The sequence below is a fragment of the Melospiza georgiana genome, chromosome 29, assembly GCF_028018845.1.
Source record: "Melospiza georgiana isolate bMelGeo1 chromosome 29, bMelGeo1.pri, whole genome shotgun sequence".
Lineage (NCBI taxonomy): Eukaryota > Metazoa > Chordata > Aves > Passeriformes > Passerellidae > Melospiza > Melospiza georgiana.
Genome location: NC_080458.1, coordinates 1133243 through 1154668, shown reverse-complemented (window position 1 = coordinate 1154668; position 21426 = coordinate 1133243). Strand labels below are relative to the sequence as shown.

The window sequence follows — 21426 nt, the reverse complement described above, 5'->3', positions numbered from 1 at the left end:
TGTGCTTGCCATATGGTCTTAAATCCACAAGCCTTAAATACCCCTTGGTCTTGCTGGGCCCTTCCCCCAGGTGGGAGTTTGGCTCATTTCGTCCCTCAGGAGCTGGGCTGGGGCAGCGGAGGTGGCTGTGGAGCATTGCCTGTGCTGTTCCAGGGACTGCAGACACTGCTGGGCTGGGATAGAGACTCTGGGGGGATTGGGGTCACAGGGCAGGGAGGGGCAAGGCTGGACCTGCCCCTTCCTCCTCCACACATGAAATGTTTTTAGCCAAAAGTCTCCTCCAGCCTGTCACAACAGGGAATGTTGGAAGTAGAGCCCAAATTTCATGGGCACCTGGACAAGGACAGTTCCCTTCCAGAGAAAGGAAAGCCCTAGTTCTCAGTTCATATTTTGTTTGATTGCCTTAATTTTGGAGTTTAGTTTTGTTTTGTTTTGTTTTGTTTTGTTTTGTTTCCTTGGTGCACCTGAAGTGTCCAGTCAGGAGCAGAGTGACTCTTGCCAAGGAACTTTGTGCTGCTGTCCCTTAATATTAAATCTGGTTTTTGCTGATCCCTTGCTGGGGATTTTTTCAGTGCTCTCAAGCTCTCATTTGTGACAGAGTGAAGGAGCCCTGGCCCAGGCTGTGGCCCCGGGGGACACGGGGATGCTGCCGGGGGGTCCCTGTCCCCCTGTGCCACCCCCAGTGCCCCGGACCCCGTCCCCGTGTCAGGCTCTGGGGTCGATCTTGTGGAACATCCTCTGGGGGAGGCTGTGGGGCCGGGGCCGGGAGGACAGGAGACCCCGCTGTGCATGAGCAGGGTTGGACTGCTCTGGGGGGAGCTGTGAGGGGGGCTGGGGCAGAGTGACCTCCCCAGGGACCTCACACAGCACCTGTGATGTCACACAGCCATCTCTGTGATGTAACACAGCCATCTCTGTGATGTCACACAGCTCCTGTGATGTCACACAGCCATCTGTGATGTCACACAATCCCTGTGATGTCAAAGCCCATGCTGGGATGTCACGAATCCCCCTTGTGATATCACAGAGCCAATGCTGGCATATCACTCTCTGATGTCATACAGCTGCCTCCTGGGATGTCACAGAAGACACTGTGATGTCACAAACTCACCCAGTGATGTCACTGTAAGTTCTCTGATGTCACAGACTGTTCTGTGATGTTACTCAGACACCCAGTGATACCAGAACCCACTCTCTGATGCCACAAAGCCACCCTCCATGATGGCAGAGTCTGGTCTATGGTGTCACATCCTACCCTATCATGTCACAGCCACCTCTGTGATGTCACAATGCCCTCAGTGATGTCACACAATCCGCTCTGTGATGTCATACTGACACTCTGTAATGTCACCGCACACATTTTGATCTCACAGCCTGCTCTATGATGTCATACAGCCATGCCATGATGTCACAACCTGCTCTGTGATGTCACACAATGACCTCACACAACAAACTCTGTGATATCAGAGCCCAATCTGTGAACTCACACAGCCCACTCTGTGCTGTCACACAGCCCCTTGCTGACATCCTAGCTGCTCTGTGCTGCTGTGACACAGCCCCCTCTGGGACATGCCACAGCCCAGCCAGTGCTGAGCCCCTGTGAGCTCTGTCTGTGCCCTGCTGGTGTCCCTGAGGGGCACTGGCAGTGCCCCAGCCTGCTGGGCTGTGCACAGGAGCTGCCTCTGGCCAGAGCTGTCTCTCTGCAGCGCTGCCCTTGCCAGGAGCTGCCTCTGGGCCAGGAGCCCGGCCCAGCTCAGCAGCACAGACACAGCACAAGGACTTTAATGACCCTCTGGGGCTTTGGTGCTCTTTGCATCAGACCCAGTCCCTCAGAGTGTGCTCAAAAAACTTCTCAGGGACTCAAAAAGTGATTGAAACACAGAAGTTTCTCATACTTTAAAAAGATCCGTCTGAGGGACAAGACTGAGAAAGTGTCCCCAGGATCCAGGTAGAGCAGAACACTGGAGGAAGTGATGACAGGTGGGGACAAGCAAGGAAAAGGTGTCTCTGGTGCTGAGCAAATCTGCACCTCTGTTCCTGCAGGCTCTCGGCATCCCCTGGCTGCCCCACCTGGCTGGCCCCTTCCTTTGCTGACAACTCTGCCTCCTGCCTGCCTCTGCCTGTCCCCACAAAGCCTTGGGCTGCTCCAGGCTCCTTCTGGGGGACGTGCTGCCCCACATCCCTGCCCTGGCAGGGAAATTCCTTTCTCCTGGTGTCCGCTCTGCACCTCCCCAGCTGCCTTTGGTGCCATTATTTCCTTCTAAATCTTATATCCTCTATAAAGAAAAGGTCCAGAATCTCTGAAACCACCCTTCAATCCCTCCCAGGGCTCTCCTCTGCTGTCCTCAGTCTCCACCCCACTGAGCACAGAGCTCCTGTGTCCCTATACAGTGGTCAAATGCCTGATGCCAGGAGCACCTGGACAAGAGCGACAGTTCTTTTTTATAGGAGGAAACCACACAATCCCAGGGTTTTGAAGGCAGATGAGAAGCAGTCACCAGAGGCCAAGGCCAGCCAGACCTGTCTGTCCTTGCAACTTTTGGCTGAAAACAACCCTTGGATATATGGGGAGTTTTAGGGGTGGAATTCCCTTTCCGCCCTGGGTTCTTGGACTGGAATGACAGTTCTCCATAGAAAGGAAATGGCAGAGCCCCAATGTTTCAAAGGCTGATTAGAGGCCAAGGCAGTCAGACCTGTTTTCAGGGGAGAATCCTTGGACAGACAGAATTTGGGAGGTCAAACCCCACTTTTGTCTAAGGCCAACTGGACGAGAAGAACAGTTCTTTTCCATAGGGAGGAAAATACAGAGCCCCAGTGTTTCAAAGGCAGATGAGAGCTGACTCTCAGAAAACCAAGGGAACCTAAATAGTCATGGCAGCTTTAATCTGGGAGCTATCCTTGGATATAAAAAATTTCGGAGGCAGATTCTCAACTTTTGCCATGGATGCCTGGACTTGAAAGAAGTTTTTCCCATGGGAAGAAAAGCACAGGCTCCCAGTGTTTTGAAGGCTGATAGGAGGTGGCCCCCAAGAAGCCAAGGCCAGCCAGAGCTGTCTGTCCTGGCAGGTTTCATATGGGAATAATCCTTGCATATAATTAAATTTGGAGGAGGAATCAAACTTTCAACCATGACCCCCTGGAGGAGAAAGGCAGTCATTTCCCACAGGAAGGAAAACACAGAACTCCAGGGTTTCAGGGGCTGATGAGAAATGACCCCCCAACATGCCAAGGTCAGCTGAACCTGTCAGGCAGCCCCCAGAAGGGCCAGCCAATCAGATCTGTTCCATTTTCTGGGATCCTTGGGGCTCTGAAAGATCACAATGGCCCCTTGGTTCCATGTGGCCCTGCAGGATCACAACAGATCTTGTTTCCATGAGGCCCAGTGATATAACAATAGTCTCCTTGGCTCCATGAGGCCTTACAGTGTCAAAATGGTTTCCTTGTTTCCATGGGACTCTGTAATGCCACAATGGCCCCTTGGTTCCACCAGGCCTGGATGTGTTACACTGGCCACTTCCTTCCATGGGGACCTGCAGTGACACAATGGCCCCTTGGTTCCATGAGATCTTGCAGTGTCACAGTGGCTGTCTTGGTTTTATAAGGCCCTGTGGTGACACAGTGGCCCCTCGGTTCCAGTGAATCCTGAAGTGTCATAATGATCTTCATGGTTCCATGAGGCCCCACAATGTCACAATGGACTTTTGGTTCCATGAGCTTTTGTACTGCAAAAATTTTGATGGTGTCATACTGGACCCTTGGCTCTATGGAGACTCACAATATCAGAAGGTTCTCCTTGGTTCCATGAGGCCTTGCAGAGCCCCTTGATTCAACGAGGCCTCAAAGTGTCATAATGGCCTCCAGGATTCCATGGGGCCCTGCAATGTCACAATGGACCTTTCGTTCCATGTGTTCCAGCACTGTTCCATGAATCCTTAGTTCCATGGGGCCCCGTAGTGTCACAATGGACTCCTTGGTGCCACACAGTGCCACACAGTGTGACAACTGCCATTTGGCCTGCCAACACTCCATGGTGCCACAATGATTCCTTGCTTCCAAGAGGCATTCTAGTGTCACTATGGCCCCTTGGTTCAGTGAGGCTTTTGGTGTCAGAATAGTCTCCATGATCCCGTAAGGCCTTGCAGTGTCACAATAGACCATTGGTTTAATGGAGCCTCACAGTGTCATTGTGGTCCCCTTGGCTCCACAAGGCTCTGAAATGCAACAATGGCCCTTTGGTTTCACAAGGCCTCAAAGTGTAAAAAAGGCTTCCGTGGTTCCATGAGGCCCTCCTCATGGACCTTTGGTTCCATGATGTCCCAGAGTGTCACAATGGTATCCTTGGTTCCATCGGACCCTTCATCCCATGGAGACCCACAGGAATCACTGTAGTCCCCTTGGTTCCATGAGACCCTGCCATGCTATAGTGGGTCCCAAAGTGTCAGAACAGTCTCCATTGTTTCATTAAGGCCCACAAAGTCACTGTCATCCCTGTGGTTCCCCTAGGCCCCACAGTGGAACGATGGACTCTTGGTTCCATGAGGTTCCTCAGTCCCAATGGTCTCCTTGGATCCACAGTGTCACAGCGGCCCCTTGGCTTCATGTGGCCACGCCGTGTCACAATGGCTCATGGTTCCATGAGGCCAATGAGTTTAACAACAGATCCTTGGTTCCACAAGGCCTTGCTGTGTCACAATGGACCCTTGGTTCCATGAGCTTTCACACAGCCAACAGGAGTCTCCTTGGTTACGCAGTGTCACCATGGTTCCTTTGTTCCATGAGGTTCCATAGTAGAACATGGTCACCTTGGTTCTGTGAGGCTCTGCAGCGTCACAATGGACCCATAGTTCCACGAGGCCTTGCTGTGTCACAATGGTCCCTTGGTTCCAACAGGTTTTTCAGTGTCACAATGCTCTCCTTGGATCCGCAGTATCACAATGTGGTGTATCACAATTGGTTCAATGTGGCCCCAATGTGCGAAAATGGATTTTGGTTTCATGGGGTTCCTCTGTGTCACAATGAACCCTTTGTTCAATGAGTTTGCTCAGTGTCACAGCTGACTCCTTGGTTCTGTGAGGCTCCACTGTCACCAAATCTCCGAAATATCAGAATAAGACTCGTTAACACTAATTTCCTATTTAAGTGGGTATCATTTATTCAGGCCTGAGGTTTAGTGAGGGATAACTCCTAACCTTATGTGGACATGTAATTCTACCAGTGTCACTAAATGTGTATTGCAATTTACCGATTACCCTAAAACCCACTCCAAGTTCCCAGATTCAGACCTTTTTTCTGTCACTGCATTCTTGAGCCAGATGTCTTCATCTTCTCTTCCAACCATTCCTGCTGGGAAAGGAGCCCCTCAATGCCTTGTTTCTTGGCTGAAAGTTCACAGGCACAGTAAAAATTGAATTAAACCTTTTGATAATAAGCCCAAGGCTTTGTGTGGGCAGGCAGAGGCAGAGCTGTCAGCAAAGGAAGGGCCCAGCCAGGTGGGGCAGCCAGGGGATGCTGACAGCCTGCAGGGACAGAGGCGCAGGGCAGGGACACCGTAGGACAGCCTGGGCTGCACAGGGCACAGGGATGGGCAGCAGCTGCAAGACAGCCCTGACAGAGCCAACTTGGGCAGCACTTTGGCCATGGCTGCTGGCCCTGGGCCTGAGGCCAGGAGGGGACAAGTGACCCTTGCACGGCTGGGGCCTCATTGCCTCCTTGTCCCTGCTCAGCAGCCTGGCAGAGGTCACCTCATGGTCCTGCCCTTGACATTGCACATCCCCACATGCCAGTGCCCATCCCGGAAAGAGCCCTGAGCAAGGAGGGAGGGACAGGATCTGCCTGGCCAGGGGCTGGGGCTCAGGCCTTGGCCCTTGGCATTCCTGAAACACATCGATGTTTGCTCAGCACCAGAGACACCTTTGCCTTGTTTGCCCCCACCTATCATCACTGCTTCCAGTGTTCTGCTCTATCTGGAACCTGAGGACACTTTCTCAGTTGTGTCCCTGACAGAGATCTCTTCAAAGTCCAAGAGACTTCAATGTTTCAATGTAACTGAGTTCTTGAAAGGCAGTTCCTGCTGGAGCAGGAGGCTCTGCCTGCAATGGGCTCCAACAACTCCAGCAACGCCCTGTTTGCAAAACCCCCATTGGGAAATGAAGGAGGAGGGTCACCCTGCTTTTGGGGTGAATAATGCTGAAACCAGCCTGACTCTTCCATGCCAAAGTTCAACATCCTCAGAGGGAGCTGAAGCTGTAGAAGAGCTGGAAAAATCCCCAGAGAAAGGAACAACCAAGTGACACCACTGAGAGCTTCTGCAGAGCTGCTGAGCTGGCCAAGCCTGGGCACATCTGGCTGACAGGGCAGCATCTCAGACTAGAAAGGCCCCATCTCAAATCTTAACCGCAGCATCTCCTGACATTTCCTTTCTTGGGAGGTGTGGAGATTCCTTCCTGCAGTGGGGACAACCCTCAAGGTCACTGCTCCAGGCTGAGAAAAAGGGATTTGCCCATGGTAATTGGTCTGGGGGAGTGACATCAATCTCTGCTTAAGTACAGATTTTGCTTTAATGCAGTTGATTTTAAATCACTTCATACTGTATAACATGACATAATATAATATAATATAATATAATATAATATAATATAATATAATATAATATAATATAATATAATATAAATGTTATAACTCCTGTACCTTGGTGTAAATACATCTGATTAAGATAATTTTATCTAATCATTACCATAGTAATTATAAAAATATCTCTGCTTTGCCATCCATAATGTTGTGAGACAAATTCTAAAAAGGTTTAACCCCAAATTTAAAATTATTTACACATGAACTCTTGAAATGTCTAGGGCTGGGACTGGAACCAGCAGCTCCAAGGCTCCTCTCACAGAAGGAATTTAGAAAGCCTGGAAGTCCTGGGAGGTATTTTGGGATCCAAGGGGGGCTATTAGGGCTCCTTTCTGCACCTTGAGGCCCAACAGGAGCTTCTCTAATAAACTTAGCCTGAAGCTCCCGCTGTGCCCATGACAGGAACCCCTGTAAGTGTCTGGGACATCCCGGCTCTTTGACAGCCTGGGGACACCTGGGATGTCACTGTGGAGCCCCCGTGAGTGCCTGTGACAGATAGGTGCCTTTGCAGCCCAAGGTCCCCTGGGATGTCACCATGGAATGGCTGTGACTGCCTCTGACCACAGGGCTCTTTACCATCCCCAGAAAGCTCTTGGAGGTCTCCATGGAGCCCCTGTCTCTGCCTGTGACATTCCAGCTCTGGAGCAGCCTGGAGACTCTTGGAAAGTCCCCATGGAACCCCTCTGAGGGCCTGTGAAAAATCTGATCCTTCGCAGGCAACCATCACCAGATCCTGTTGTTATGGTCTGTTTCCATGGCAACCATCACCAGGATCCATTTCTATAGTCTGTTTCCATGGCAACCATCACCACCCACCCTGTTGCTATGGTCACTTTCCATGGCAACCATCACCAGCCCCCTGTTGCTATGGTCAGTCCCGTGGCAGCTCCATGGAGACCCCATGCCAGAGCTGGTTGCCATGGACACCAGCTCAGGCCTGCAGCCAGATCCTGTTGCCATGGAAACTATTTGCAGCCCCATCCCCAGACTCATGGGATCCCAGAACAACACAACTGGCTGAGCTGGGAGGGACCCATCACGATCCTCCAGTGCAACTGCTGGCCCTGCACAGGACACCCCAACAATGCCAGCCTGGGCCTGGCAGCGCTGTCCAAATGCTGCTGCAGCTCAGAGAGCCCTGGAGCTGGGACCCTTCCCTGCGGAGCCTGGGCAGGGCCCCAGCAGCCTCTGGGCAAAAACCTTTTCCTGACATCCAGCCTGAGCCTGCCCCGACTCAGCTGCAGCCGTTCCCTCCACTCCTGTCCCTGGGCACTAGAGGGAAGAGGTTCCCACAGCCCCAGCCAGGGACCCACTCCCGAGGCTGTTGCCATGGCCACCAGGGCTGGGACCAGCTGGGATGCTCGGTTTCAATGGGCTGGGGTTCAGGAATGGGATTCCCCAATTTTTTGCTCCTGCTAAAACTGCGCTGCCCTCCCTGCCCTCCCACCTCCCATGGAAAGCACAAAAGGCAAAGATCCTGGGCTGGGATAAGAAGAATTTATTGGGAACAGGAACAAGATAAGAAACAAATGGAACAGAAACAATATTGATAACAGAAGGGATAAATAAAACTTTGACAGGGAAAACTACAACACAACTCACTGGGTCTGCCTGGCCACAATTTCCCCTGCCTGGAAAGGAGTAAACACCACCCCCTTACCCAAACTGGCTCAGGTGTAAAACCCCCACCCTGGGAAGGCCACACACACAGGGGACAATGTCACACTTGCCCTGCTCCAGGGGAGGTCTCTGTCCCTTGTCACTCCCTTGCCATCCCCCCTTTTCTCTTTGTTTCCATCTCTCTACCTCACATTTACTGTTCAATAAAATCCACGATGGATTTTGTTGTGTTAGCACCTTAATTGGGGCAGAGGCATCTCACTAACAATTTTCTTAACAATATTGCCATATTATTTTGGCACAGAGAGTTCAGGGCACTGTTCTCTGACCCCAAGTGCCTTTGACAACAGCATGGTTCCCTCCACTGAGGAGGTTGTGGTTTTTTCTGGAAGAACTCTTGGAACTTGGACACAGTCGCTCCTTCCTCCTGGGGAACTTATGGGAGAAATGATGAGGAAAATGGCTTTTATATGTGGTCAGTGTAAAGAAAATAATTTGTTGTCTTTCCTTGAAAAGTTGTTAAAATCACTGGAGGAAAGGCAGCAAATGTTACCAGCGAGACTGACAAGGTTCATTCACCCCACGGTGAGGAACGCAAGGCGGCTAAAAGTCCCACAAGAAGCCCAGCTCAAGTAGCTAAATTTCCGAATAAGTCCTGAATTCCCAGGCTTGGGGGCTTTACCAAATGTGAGAATCATTTTTCTCTTTATCCCTGTCACATTTGTGACAGCTACACAGAGCTTTCCCTTCCTTTTAATAATCTGTATTGGGCCAAATTTCCACTTTCTTTTACCGAAACCCTCCAGCAGCTGAGCTGGAGCTGTGCAGGAAGCAATGATTATTGGAATTGCCACATCACTGCTTGGATTGTGAGTTTATTCATGTTTGGGATTTGTTTGCGCTTTCATCACAAGTTACTTGTGGGAAGAGCATATATTCTTCAAAGTGATATATGCAGAGTCAAGTTTGATTTCTGCCAAGTTTATTTTGTCCAGTGCCCAGAGGATGCTCAAGGGGTCTCAGTGCCTCTCGCCCTGGGGGATGCTTGGGAGGGGTTTGGGGTTTTTTTTCTGTCACTGTCACTCCAGGCCGTTCCCCAGGGGGTGTCCCTGTAACCCCAGGCCATTCCCCGGCTGTTTGTCCCTATCCCTGTCACCCCAGACCATTTTCCAGGGGGTCTCCATCATTCTCACCCCAGAGAATACCTGGGAGGTCTCCCTCTCTCTCAGCCCTGTGCCAGGGGTGCTCGGGGCAGTCTCTGTCCCTCTCAGCCCAGGGGATGCTCAGGGCTCTCTGTCTCCGAGCCCTGGGGGATGCTCGGGGGGTCTCCATCCCTCTGGCCTCAGGGAATTCCTGTGCAGGGCTGGGGACCAGGGCCTCTGTGTCCCTCTCACTGCTGAGGGTGCTCGGGGCTGGAGGGGCTCTTTGACCTTCTCCCATATGGGGAGGCCGGGGAGGGTCTCTGTCCCTCTGAGCCCTGGTGTGACCCCACCCAAACATCATTGGGGTCAGAGGGACAGAGACACCCCCAAGAAGGGCTGAACCTGGGATTTGGTTTGGGGTTGAGGATTTTGGAAGGGGCTGGAATTGGGACTGGCTTGGAGTTGGGGCTGAGATTTGGATTAGAGCTGGGATTGGGGTCAAGGCTAGACATGAGATTACCTTTAGGGCTGGGGTTGGGATTGGGTCTGGGGCTAGGTGAATCTGGGACTGGGATGAGATTAAATACAGAACTGTGAGTGTGTCTAAACATGGAGTGAGACTGAGACCAGGATCAGGGTCAGGTTTGGGATTGAGCTCACCCAGAGCAGGACAGGGGGGATGTCACGGTGGGAAGGTTTGGGGAAAATCCTTGTTTGGGGAAAAACAAGGTGTGAATGCCTTTGGCTGGGGATTCCTCCTACCCACGTCCATTTCTAGAAGTAACCTGATGTCCAAAAATCAAGAGTGAATAAAAAAAAGCCACCAGGAGTTTCCCATTTGCAGTCCCTCTTGGGTTATGGTTGGTCCCCCATCTCAGAGCTGGTGGGGATCCCATGGGTCCTGGGGATCCCTCCTCTCCAGGGTCCTGCTTTTGGATTCTGGAAGGTTCTGGGGTCCCAAGGTCCCCATCTCCAACCTCCGCCCAATCCAGCCACTTGAGGTTCCCCCTTCTTTCCACCACCTTGTCCTGGTTTAGGGCAAATTTGGTTGAAACGCTCCAAAAGGAGTTTCCTCTAGAATGCCAATTCAGCAGCCCCAGCCTCAGCCAGTTCAGGAAAATATTTCTGGGGACAAAAGTGGAAAAAAACTTTATTTTACAGGCAAAGCATTCACCAGCACAAAAATTGAACAATATTAAGCAATAAAAGCTCCTGCTGCTCCAAAATAGATGACAAACTCCGGAAGTCCCTCCTTGGGTTGTAGCTCCTCATACTCACCGTCTTATCAGTGGCTTATCAGTCTCTTATCAGTATATTATCAGTCTCTTATCAGTCCGTCCAGTGCTGGAAATGCCTCAGTCCAGGCCCATTCTGGTGGGCCTCAGGTGGGACCAGCAGGTGGTGTTCTGGTTGTTCTGTCCAGAGCAGGTTTAAACAGCTCCAGAGAAAAAGAAAAACCACAGTCCAGGGAACTTCTCTGCCTCAGAGACCTAAAAACTAACTAAAAGCAAAGGAGAGCTCTGTCCTGCTGTCTGTCCATCCAGCAGCTGGAATGTAGAGGAGTGAGTGCAGTATCTGAAAACAAACTGCAGCTTCTTCCTCCTCCCCTTCACTCTCAGAACCAGCCTTAAAGGTGCAGAACTCATTTCTGGGCCAAACAGACCGATGGGGGTACAAAGCATCATGAAGTCACTCCAGGACATGCCCCTGTCAGGGTCAGGGGGTCCCGTCCCCGCCTCATCTCTGGGCTGCTGGGGGTCCCCCAGCTCCGGTATCTCCCCTTCCCCTCTCCCCACCCCGTGGGTCCCCTGTTCCTCAGCCCTGGCTCTCACGGGGATCCCCAAAACCAATGTCCCACCCCATCAGTACCAGGCCATCCCCACGTGAACCCCAGGACCCTCCCAAGGGGTGATTGTGGCTCCTCTCCCCCCGAAAAAGCTCCTCTTAGGGAGCCCAGAAATATCCAGGGCTCGAGTCCGGGATCTGCTGGCTCCGAACACTCTCCAAAAAATCCTCCCTGTGACCCCTGGCTGAAGTTATTTGGCAATTTAGCTACTTGAGCTGAGATTCTTCTGGGACTTTCAGCAGCCCCTTGTGTTCCTCACATTGGAGTGAAGGAACCTTGTCAGTCTCGCTGGTATCATTTACTCCCTTTCCTCCATTGTGGAAAAAATCACTGCTAAAATCCAGTAATTTTAACAAACTTTTCAAGGAAGGACAACAAAACATTTTCTTTACACTCTGGACCCACAATAGCCATTTTTCTCATCATTTCTCCCATAAGTCACTCAGAGGAAGCTGCATCCAAGTTCCAAGAGTTCTTCCAGAGCGAATCACAACCTCCTCAGAGGAGGGAACCTTGCTGTTGTCAAAGGCACTTGGGTCAGAGAACAGTGCCCTGAACTCACTGCATCAAAATAATGTTGCAATCTGGTTAAGAAAATTGTTAGTGAGATGCCTCTGCCCCAATTAATGTGCTAACAAGACCAAATCCATCGTGGATTTTATTGAACAGTAAATGTGTGGTAGAGAGAGAGATGGAAACAAAGAGAAAAGGGGGGATGGCAAGGGAGTGACAGGGACAGAGATGTCCCCTGGGGCAGGGCAAGTGTGACATTTTCCCCTGCGTGTGTGGCCTTCCAGGGGTGGGGGTTTCACACCTGAGCCAGTTTGGGTAAGGGGGGGTGGTGTTCACTCCCCGGAGCAGGGATTATCCCACTGTTTCAAGGTGCCGTGTAAGATGTAACCAAATGCATGTTTTCAATCACCATCTCCAGAAACTGTTATAAACAGGTGGGGCAGTGTTCTTTATCTCTTGCATGACTCACCCCTGATAACGCCCTCCAGGGGAGATAGCTTCTGTGAATGGGCCATTGAGTGTCACTGCAGGACTGATAAAATTCCATCATCCCATTTTGGGATGCTCCGCCCAGGGGGCGGAACCAAGCATTCCTACATGGATATAAGCTGAGACTTTGCTACACCAGACGTAGCTTGCCTACTGGATTCCCAGAGGACAAGAGCTCCATAACCACCATTAGACATCCAGAGGAAGACCAGACCTTCTACAGCATCACTGCTCTGACAGAATCACGTTCGTATCTCCATCAGGACTGCAGTAACCATTTAATAGGACTGCAGCCACCACCCTGACCAAAAGGGTGTCAGGTTATATCCTGACTCTGTCCATTTAAGGCAGTGTTTCTGTGTAATTGCTTTGATCCTAATTTTCTTATTAAATTGTAATTCTGACTTAGACTCTCTCCCAGGTTTGCCTTCAAACCAGTACAAAAACCAATGAGCTCATCTGTTGTTTTCTGCCGAAAAAGGATTTCCCATTCCCAAACCTTTGCCAGATGGAAGAGGAGGCTGAGAGGAAGATGAGGATGCCCCAGAACACCCAGGCAGGTGAGGAGGGAGTCAATGCCTCTTTCTCCCTCTCTCCTGCTCCATCTCCCAGCCCAGCATGGCCCCCAGCTGCAGGACAACCCTGCTGCCAATCCCATCCTGCCGGGGATGCACTGGAGGGATCTCCTTCCTCTTCCCTCTGGCATGGTGGAAAATCCCATCCTCTCCTTGTCCTTCCTCCTCCAGACAAGAAGCTGAGGATGGAGACCAGAGAGGAAAAATCCCCGTGGAAGAACCTGGAGGAAGAGGCTGTTTTGAGTGGCTGCACGGGAAAGGAATCAAACAGAGAGGAAAATCCCCAGAGATCCCACAGGAGGAGGGGCTGCAAACCCAGACAAGGGTGCTCTGTGGAGGAAAGACCCACCCTGAGCCAGGAAGGTGGGCAGAGCTTCAGCCAGAGCTCAGAGCTGGTGGTCCATGAGCAGCTTCATGATGGAGTGAAGCCCCACAAGTGCTTGGAGTGTGGGAAGAGCTTCAGGCAGAGCAGCACCCTGATCCGTCACCAGATGATCCACACTGGGGAATGGGCCTATGAGTGTGGGGAATGTGGGAAGGGCTTCAGCTGCAGCTCCCAGCTCATCAACCATCAACAAATCCACACTGGTGAAAGGCTCTACGAGTTTCCTGAGTATCAGAAGAGGTTTCAGAGCAGCTCCCATCTCCTCCGCCACCAGCGAATTCACACAGAGGAGAGAGCCTTCCGCTGCCCTGAGTGCGGGAAGGGCTTCCAGAAAAAATCCACCCTCATCACCCACCGGCACAACCATACTGGGGAGAGGCCCTGTGAGTGTCCCACCTGTGGGAAGATGTTCCAGACCAGCCCAAATCTCTGCCTGAATGAGCGGAGTTACACTGGGGAGAGGCCCTTCCGCTGCCCCGACTGTGGGAAGGGCTTCAAGAAAAAATCCACCTTTATCATCCACCGGCACATCCATACTGGGGAGAGGCCCTATGAGTCCCCCACATCATGGGAAGAGCTTCTCCATGAGCTCAGACTTGACGAGACACCAATGGAGTCACCAGTAAGGGAAGTTCTGTGAGTGCCCCATCTGCAGGAAGAGCTTCATGCCCAGCTCCAGCTTCTTTCCCCATTGGAAGTCACATGTTGGGAAGAGTGATCCATTTTTCCTGTGATCCATGCTGAGAAAACAGTTGTCCCTTTTCCTGCCCCTCCCAATGGCATGATGTGTCATTTAAAAACATGAGGGTCTGCCCATGGCCGTGTCATTACATTCACTATCAACTCAGGTCACTGCCAGGGACAGGAAAGGGACTCTATCTCTCTCTCTCTCCCCTGAGGAGAAGGGTGTCCTTTCCAGGCAGGGGAAATTGTGGCCAGGCAGACCCAGTGAGTTGTGTTGTAGTTTTCCCTGTCAAAGTTTTATTTATCCTTCCTCTTATCAATATTGTTTCTGTTCCATTTGTTTCTTATCTTGTTCCTGTTCCCAATAAATTCTTCTTATCCCAGCCCAGGATCTTTGCCTTTTGTGCTTTCCATGGGAGGTGGGAGGGCAGGGAGGGCAGCGCAGTTTTAGCGGGAGTAAAAAATTGGGGAATCCCATTCCTGAACCCCAGCCCATTGAAACCGAGCATCCCAGCTGGTCCCAGCCCTGGTGGCCATGGCAACAGCCTCGGGAGTGGGTCCCTGGCTGGGGCTGTGGGAACCTCTTCCCTCTAGTGCCCAGGGACAGGAGTGGAGGGAACGGCTGCAGCTGAGTCGGGGCAGGCTCAGGCTGGATGTCAGGAAAAGGTTTTTGCTCAGGCTCCGCAGGGAAGGGTCCCAGCTCCAGGGCTCTCTGAGCTCCGGCAGCGTTTGGACAGCGCTGCCAGGCCCAGGCTGGCATTGTTGGGGTATCCTGTGCAGGGCCAGCAGTTGGACTGGAGGATCCGGATGGGTCTCTCCCAGCTCAGCCAATTCTGTGGTTCTGGGATCCCATGAGTCTGGGGATGGGGCTGCAAATAGTTTCCATGGCAACAGGATCTGGCTGCAGGCCTGAGCTGGTGTCCATGGCAACCAGCTCTGGCATGGGGTCTCCATGGAGCTGCCAAGGGACTAAGCATAGCAACAGGGGGCTGGTGATGGTTGCCATGGAAACTGACCATAGCAACAGGACCCTGATAATGGTTGCCATGGATACTGACCACAGTAACAACAGGGTCTGGTGATGGTTGCCTGCGAAGGATCAGATTTTTCACAGGCCCTCAGAGGGGTTCCATGGGGACTTTCCAAGAGTCTCCAGGCTGTTCCAGAGCTGGAATGTCTCAGGCAGAGACAGGGGCTCCATGGAGACCTCCAAGAGCTTTCTGGGGATGGTAAAGAGCCCTGTGGTCAGAGGCAGTCACAGCCATTCCATGGTGACATCCCAGGGGACCTTGGGCTGCAAAGGCACCGATCTGTCACAGGCACTCACAGGGGTTCCTGTCATGGGCACAGTGGGAGCTTCAGGCAAAAGCTTTATTTCTTTTTTGGAGAAACTCCTGCTGAGACATGAGGTGGAGAAATTACACCCAACAGCCACCATGGATCCTCAACCCCCTGCAGGGCCCCTGGACTTCTAAAATTCCTTCTAAGAGAGGACACTGGGAGTGGCTGGATCCAATCCCAGCCCCAGATTTTGTCAAAGCTGTAAAAGATTGGACAGGTGGAATTGAACTTTTACACAATTGGTCCCACAGGATTAAAGACTGAATACCAGATGAATTTATATAAATACAGCTCTGATTGATTCTGATCATGATTAGACAGAATGTTCATTTACACCATAGAGTAAATGAAGAAAAGGAGTTATTGTTGTGGTCCGTGGTGGTGGTGGACACAACCTTGTATCAATGGGCAGGAGCCATAAGAGCACAAGCACAGGCAGACAACAGACACACAGACACACAGACACAGACACACACAGATACACATAAACACATACACACATACACACAGGACACACAGAGATGCACACAGACACAAACAGAGACACACACACAGATACACAGAGACACAGACACACACATACAGACACATAGACACACACAGACACACACACACACACAGAGACACAGACACACACACACACACAGAGACACAGACACACATATGCAGCAGCTCAGCAGTGAAGACACGGGAGGGTCCAGGCATGGAGTTCCAACGTGCTTCATTGTAGAGCAACACCAAAAGCGTCCAGGGGCCAAAGACAAAGACAAAGGAGGGTCCAGAGTATAAATACAGGCAAAGAAGGTGCAGAGGAGAGCACCAGGGCCCCAATGCTCTGAGGGCTCAGGGATGGTACACAGGGAAGGGACCAATAGGAAATGCCAGAGTAGATGGACAGTGTTACACACCAGTGGGAAGACAGGGAAGGGAGAACTCACCAGAACATAAACATATAAGGGAAAAAGGAATAGGAAAGGCCAATAGGGAGGACAGAACTGGGACAAATTAACATAGTGCTGCAGAGCAGCAGGGGGAAGACTTTTTTCTCACTTTGAGCTTTGAGGAATGCCCAGAGCCTGCGGTGTGTCTCTCCAGGGCATTTCTGCTGCCTTTTCCCTGGTAGGCTCACAGGTTTCCACAGTTATGCAGTGTCACAATGATCTCCTTGGTTCTGCAGCCCCGCTGTAGCTGCTGTGTAACAATGGGCCTGTGGTACCATGAGGCTCTGTAGTGTCACCCACAGCCCCTCACAGACTTTTAAGGCCTCTCTGAGTTCCCCATTGCCCCTCATGGCCTCTCAAGGCCATTCATGGCCCCTCATGACTGATGGCCCTTCACAGCCCCTCACAGCCTCAGGCCCGGGGCTCCTCCCAAGGCAGGAGAAGAGGTATGGCCCTACTTGCTGAAATAAACAAGGGCCAGGAGACTTCTTCTCCTTTTTAGTGCCTTTATTAAAATAGATCAGCTCAGGATAGGGTAGCTCAACGGGTCTGCAGCATCCGTCGTCTCTCCCAGGGCGACTCAGAGGAGGAGGATATGCGCAGCTCTGTCCACTAGGGGCAGAGCTGGGGGAAATCCAGTCCTTGTGGAAGCCTTAAGGGTGTGATGTCCCCGTCAGATGGTGCCCCTCCCACTCCGTCAGCTTGGTCTCACCGCTGGGGTCAACTCCCATGGTCAGGGCGAGAGGGTCCGAAGGTGTTCCGCATCTCTGCAGGCTCAGCACTCGGCTCCTCACGTCCAGACATCACTCCAGTCTCTCAACTCTTATTTGGCTCGTTGTTTTTAGGGTTCCTGCACGTTTGGAGTAGGCGTCCCACCGCATGCTGGTCCTTGGAGTCACTTTGCATAGCCCCCCCCCCACCCTCTCAGGTCTCTTCACCCTTCAGGGAAAAGTACACCTTAGCCTCGGGCAAGGCTCTGCTAATACAAAAGGAGCGATTAGCCACAACGACCCGTGATTACAATAACAAAACACGAAGAACTTGGGCAGTTACAGTGATCTGGCTGCCTTTTTGTAACTTTTTCTCACAAAAAAAATATTAACCAAATTTTTGTTCATAACAGTCCCCCCTCTTTTTCTTTGATCGAGCTTAAATTCTAAGCTCGCATCAACTCCTAATTTTTTTGTTTTGAATCTACTATAAATCTCTTGTGCACTTTGGTAATCATGGTTACTTAACCTTGTTACTTCCTTTGGTTTCTTCAGGTTGGTCTGCAGTGCAAGTACTATTCTACTAAAACAGATAAATAAGCATAGTAAAAAGAGCAATCCTCCAAGTACACACACAGTGAGAAAAACTACCTTTTCCCATACATCCTTTTTGAAAATCTCCAGGTTCTTCCACCCACTGGGATCAAGTGTAGGAGTTTGATCTTCATTATTTACACATGCTAACCTTTTAATTTAGTTTGAAATGTTCCTAATAATTGAATTCTTTATCTTTAATACTGCCTGGAGCCAGATAACTTTGTTTAACATAGATATTGGGATCCGAATTTGGCTTTTACAATTTTGGATTTTCTCAGTTTCTATTTCACTGTGCCTGTTCTGTTTAATTTCTCCCAAATTATTATATATAGGAACTCCCAAATTTGATCCAGTTTCTTTGGGTAATAAGAAAATTGGTTTTATCACTCTAGCGGTGCAGCTGCCAGACGAGATCAAATCTAGGGGTTTAAGGCTCCCCTGAAATGTGTTCCAAAAGGGGTTTATCTCTTTTCCAGTACACTCATATAAATACTTGTAAGAAATAATTTTTCTTACCATTTTCACCATTTCTTTGCTTTTTACTAGATCTGCTGAGCTTGTTTCAGCAGCATCACATTCAAAGCACAACCAGGCTTCCTCTATAGGGCACTCTCCTAGGAGTGGCTGCCTAAAAGTGGCAGTATTGTATGCTATCCAATACACTCTCTTATTTTTTTGATAAAAGACCAATTGGGAGAGGTTAACACAATCAGGGTTAGAACTGATGTGGACTCTGTTCGACAAGGAGCTCACTTCCTCCTCACAGAGGGGTTGGTAGCATTCACTGCACGGCTCAGCTGGGCTCCCCTGAGCACCACCAGCAATCAGAGCCATCATTACTACCCTTCCCAAGAGTCCTGTATGGGTCATCTTGCACAGCCTGCCCACCCGGCCTTGCCTCTTGGGGAATTTTACTGAGGAAAAGCTTCCAAGCTCTTTTGAGTCCCTTCTACCCGTTTCTCTGGTTAAACCTCTCTTGGTCTGTTCCCTAGCAATTTTGGTTTCCCCTCCCAGGGGAGTGTTCTGTAGAGGATTAACCTGGAGTCTTTAGAAATAAATTGGGGAACTTAACCAGAATTACTTATTTACAGTCTTAAACTTTTTACCAACATAGTTTACACAGAACAGTCTTAAAACATTTTAAGCAATATTAGAACTCTGATGCCAATTTTTTTTTTCCCACACAGTTCAGTCTTTTTGACTCTTCCTTCTGAGAGTCAACTTTAAATCACAGTATACTCAGGTGAATTAACTTGTGAAGCAGATGAATCTTGTCCAGCGCCGGGGGATGAGAGTGATGTGGACTCTGGTCCAATGCCAGAGGGGAAAACTGGGAGTCTGGCCCAATGCCAGAAGGAGAAAGAGGTGGAGTCCGGTCCAATGCCAGAGGAAGAATGGGGTGCAGTCCGGTCCAATGCCAGAAGGAAAAGAAATGGTGTTGAATCCTGGTCCAATGCCAGGGGGTGAGAGTGATGTGAGTCCAACCTTTTCCTTTTGATCTGCACCGTCGAATTAGTAAGGAAGAGTACCTGAAATGGACTTTCAAACACAGGCTTTAATGGTCTGCTATTTAATGATTTTATCAAAACTCAGTTTCTCTGTTTAATGTTATTGGTTAATTTCTCTTTTTCCATAGCTTGCATGTTTCTCTCATCAACTTCTACATACTCTGTATTTTGCAAGGAGTTGTATTTCTCAGCTAACTTAACTCCCAAAGTATTTTCGTTCCCCTATTTTTCTGTGTATTTAATTCACTGGTTTTCTGTTCTATTTTTCAAGATGTTATCTATTTATCTCTTGCTTCTGTTTCTTACTTTCACTTACAGCTTAAATACTTCTTTCAACCCCTTACACTTAAATATTTTTTTTTTTACACCATTCTTCTACACAATACACTTCTCTCTAAGGAGATGTGGTAAAACTTGTAATGCACAATCTACATTACCTCTATTCTAATTTGTCTATATTCATTCTCACACATTCCTTCACACCCTCAAGACACAAACTGGATCATTATTGCTAGATAATCACTGTGGCTCCCCTCACCTTGGGGTTGGCACACAGGTCTCAGTATCCCTGGGCCTCTTGGAAGGGCCCTGGCTCTGGTTGCCTCTGGTGCACATTCACCTGTGAGGCTGTCTGCGTGTCACTCACGCTCTTACAACTACGGCTCCCTCACACATCTGGGGAGCACTAGTCTGGTTTGCAGGTCACACACACACTTTGGCCACAGCCCCCTTCCCACCTGCCGGGGAAGTTGAGGCTGACTTTGTGACTCACTCTCACACACACAACAAGACAACAATAAGGTAGCTTTTACTTTCACATCACTTATTACAAGTTTAGTTTTACTGGGCAGTTTTGGTGCTATTGGATATCCTTTCTACCTAGCTGTTTTTTCTAACTTCAGATGTTTTTCACTATACTATACTATACTATACTATACTATACTATACTATACTATACTATACTATACTATACTATACTATACTATACTTCTTACTACTTTGTTGAGACAGGACTTATCTGCTCCTGTATCTATTCTAATTCTTCATTTAGGGATCCCACTTTAAAGTTTACCAAGGGCTCTTCTAGATGTTGCATCGGGTCCCCTATAGTGTAAAGCCCCTGACCCTCTAATTGTCACCTCTAAGGATCTTCCCTAAATTATCTTGTTCCCTGGCTATTGCTGCATCAAGACTGAGCTTTCTACAAAACCTCCTGACGTGTCCTGCCTTTCCACAGTAATAGCAATGTCGTTCTCTCAAAGGGCCTTGAGGTGTCTCAATCCCTCTTGTACCTGACAGTACTGACCTATCCTTGCCTCCTCCTGGTGGTGGACCCGCCCACCCTGCACTTTCTCTAGCTACAGCAACCATGATCCTAGCCTTGGCCCTTGCTTTATCTTCCTCCCTCCTTAAATACACCTTCAATGCCTCTCTTAATAACTCATTAATGTCCTTCTCTTGCCAATCTTCCATCTTTTCCAGTTTTCTCCGTATATCACGCCAAGATTTGGTAACAAATTGGACTTTTAGTAGCATTTGACCTTCTGGGGTGTCTGGGTCTATTCTAGAGTACATCTGGAAGTTCCGCCTTAGGCGATTAAGCCAGGCAGCAGGAGCTTCATCCTTCCCTTGTGCACCCTCAAATGCCAATTGGGTGTTAGTTCCTTTGGGAACTGACTCTTTGATCCCCCGTATTATCAAAGACCTATATTCCCTCATGGCCTTCCTCCCCTCCTCCTGATTAGGGTTCCAGTTGGGCTCCGTTAGTGGCAATTTCTGTTCACCTGTTGGCACCTGGGGTCCTGGACTGTTATCTTTCTCCCAAATTTTTATGCCAGCCGCCCTTATCATCTGGACCTCTTCTGGGGAAAATAATATACTCAGGATGCAATTCATCTCCCCCCAAGTGTAGATATTTGGACCTAGAAATTGATCCACTTGGTTGGCTATGCCCACTGGGTCCTCAACTAAATGCCCCAACTCTTTCTTGAATCCTCTCACCTCAGAAGCAGTTAGGGGAGCATTCACAAAGCCAACACCTCCCGCTACTCCTCCCATAGGAACCTCTCTGAGCCGAAAGAGTCTCTCTGCCTTGGAGGTCTTGGATCTGGTGCTACAGTACGGCCCATCTTCAGATGCCAAACTACTTTGTGGGTTCTTTGGGCTACCCTGAACTTTCTGCCCATCAGCAGGTGTATTTGCTGATAGCTGTTTACTGGGTGAGGCGGCATTTGTGTCCCAACTCGGAGGAGGTAAAGGGACAGCAATAGGAGGGGGAGAAGAGTCTGAGTAGATATTAAGCAGAGCTGGAGAAGGGGTGGAGAATGCAGCAGGTGGAGTAGGCACTTGTGGTGATGCAGAAGGGACTGGAGGGGATACTGGGTTTATCATAGCGGAAGCTGAAAAGGTAAAAGGAGGAATTTGAGCAGGTGGTAATGAGATGGCAGC

General features: G+C 50.0%; 1 protein-coding gene across 1 annotated transcript in view; it reads left to right on the top strand.

Annotated features, from left to right (window-relative positions):
• Window positions 1–16410, top strand: part of LOC131094392 (zinc finger protein 572-like) — a 68195-nt gene extending 51785 nt beyond the window's left edge. Inside the window, exons 9-11 of the mRNA XM_058041986.1 lie at window positions 12719–12797; window positions 12984–13580; window positions 16400–16410. Of these exons, the coding sequence (XP_057897969.1) occupies window positions 12719–12797; window positions 12984–13580; window positions 16400–16410 (687 nt within the window). The remainder of the gene's footprint in view (window positions 1–12718; window positions 12798–12983; window positions 13581–16399) is intronic.
• The last annotated feature ends 5016 nt before the right edge of the window (window positions 16411–21426 follow it).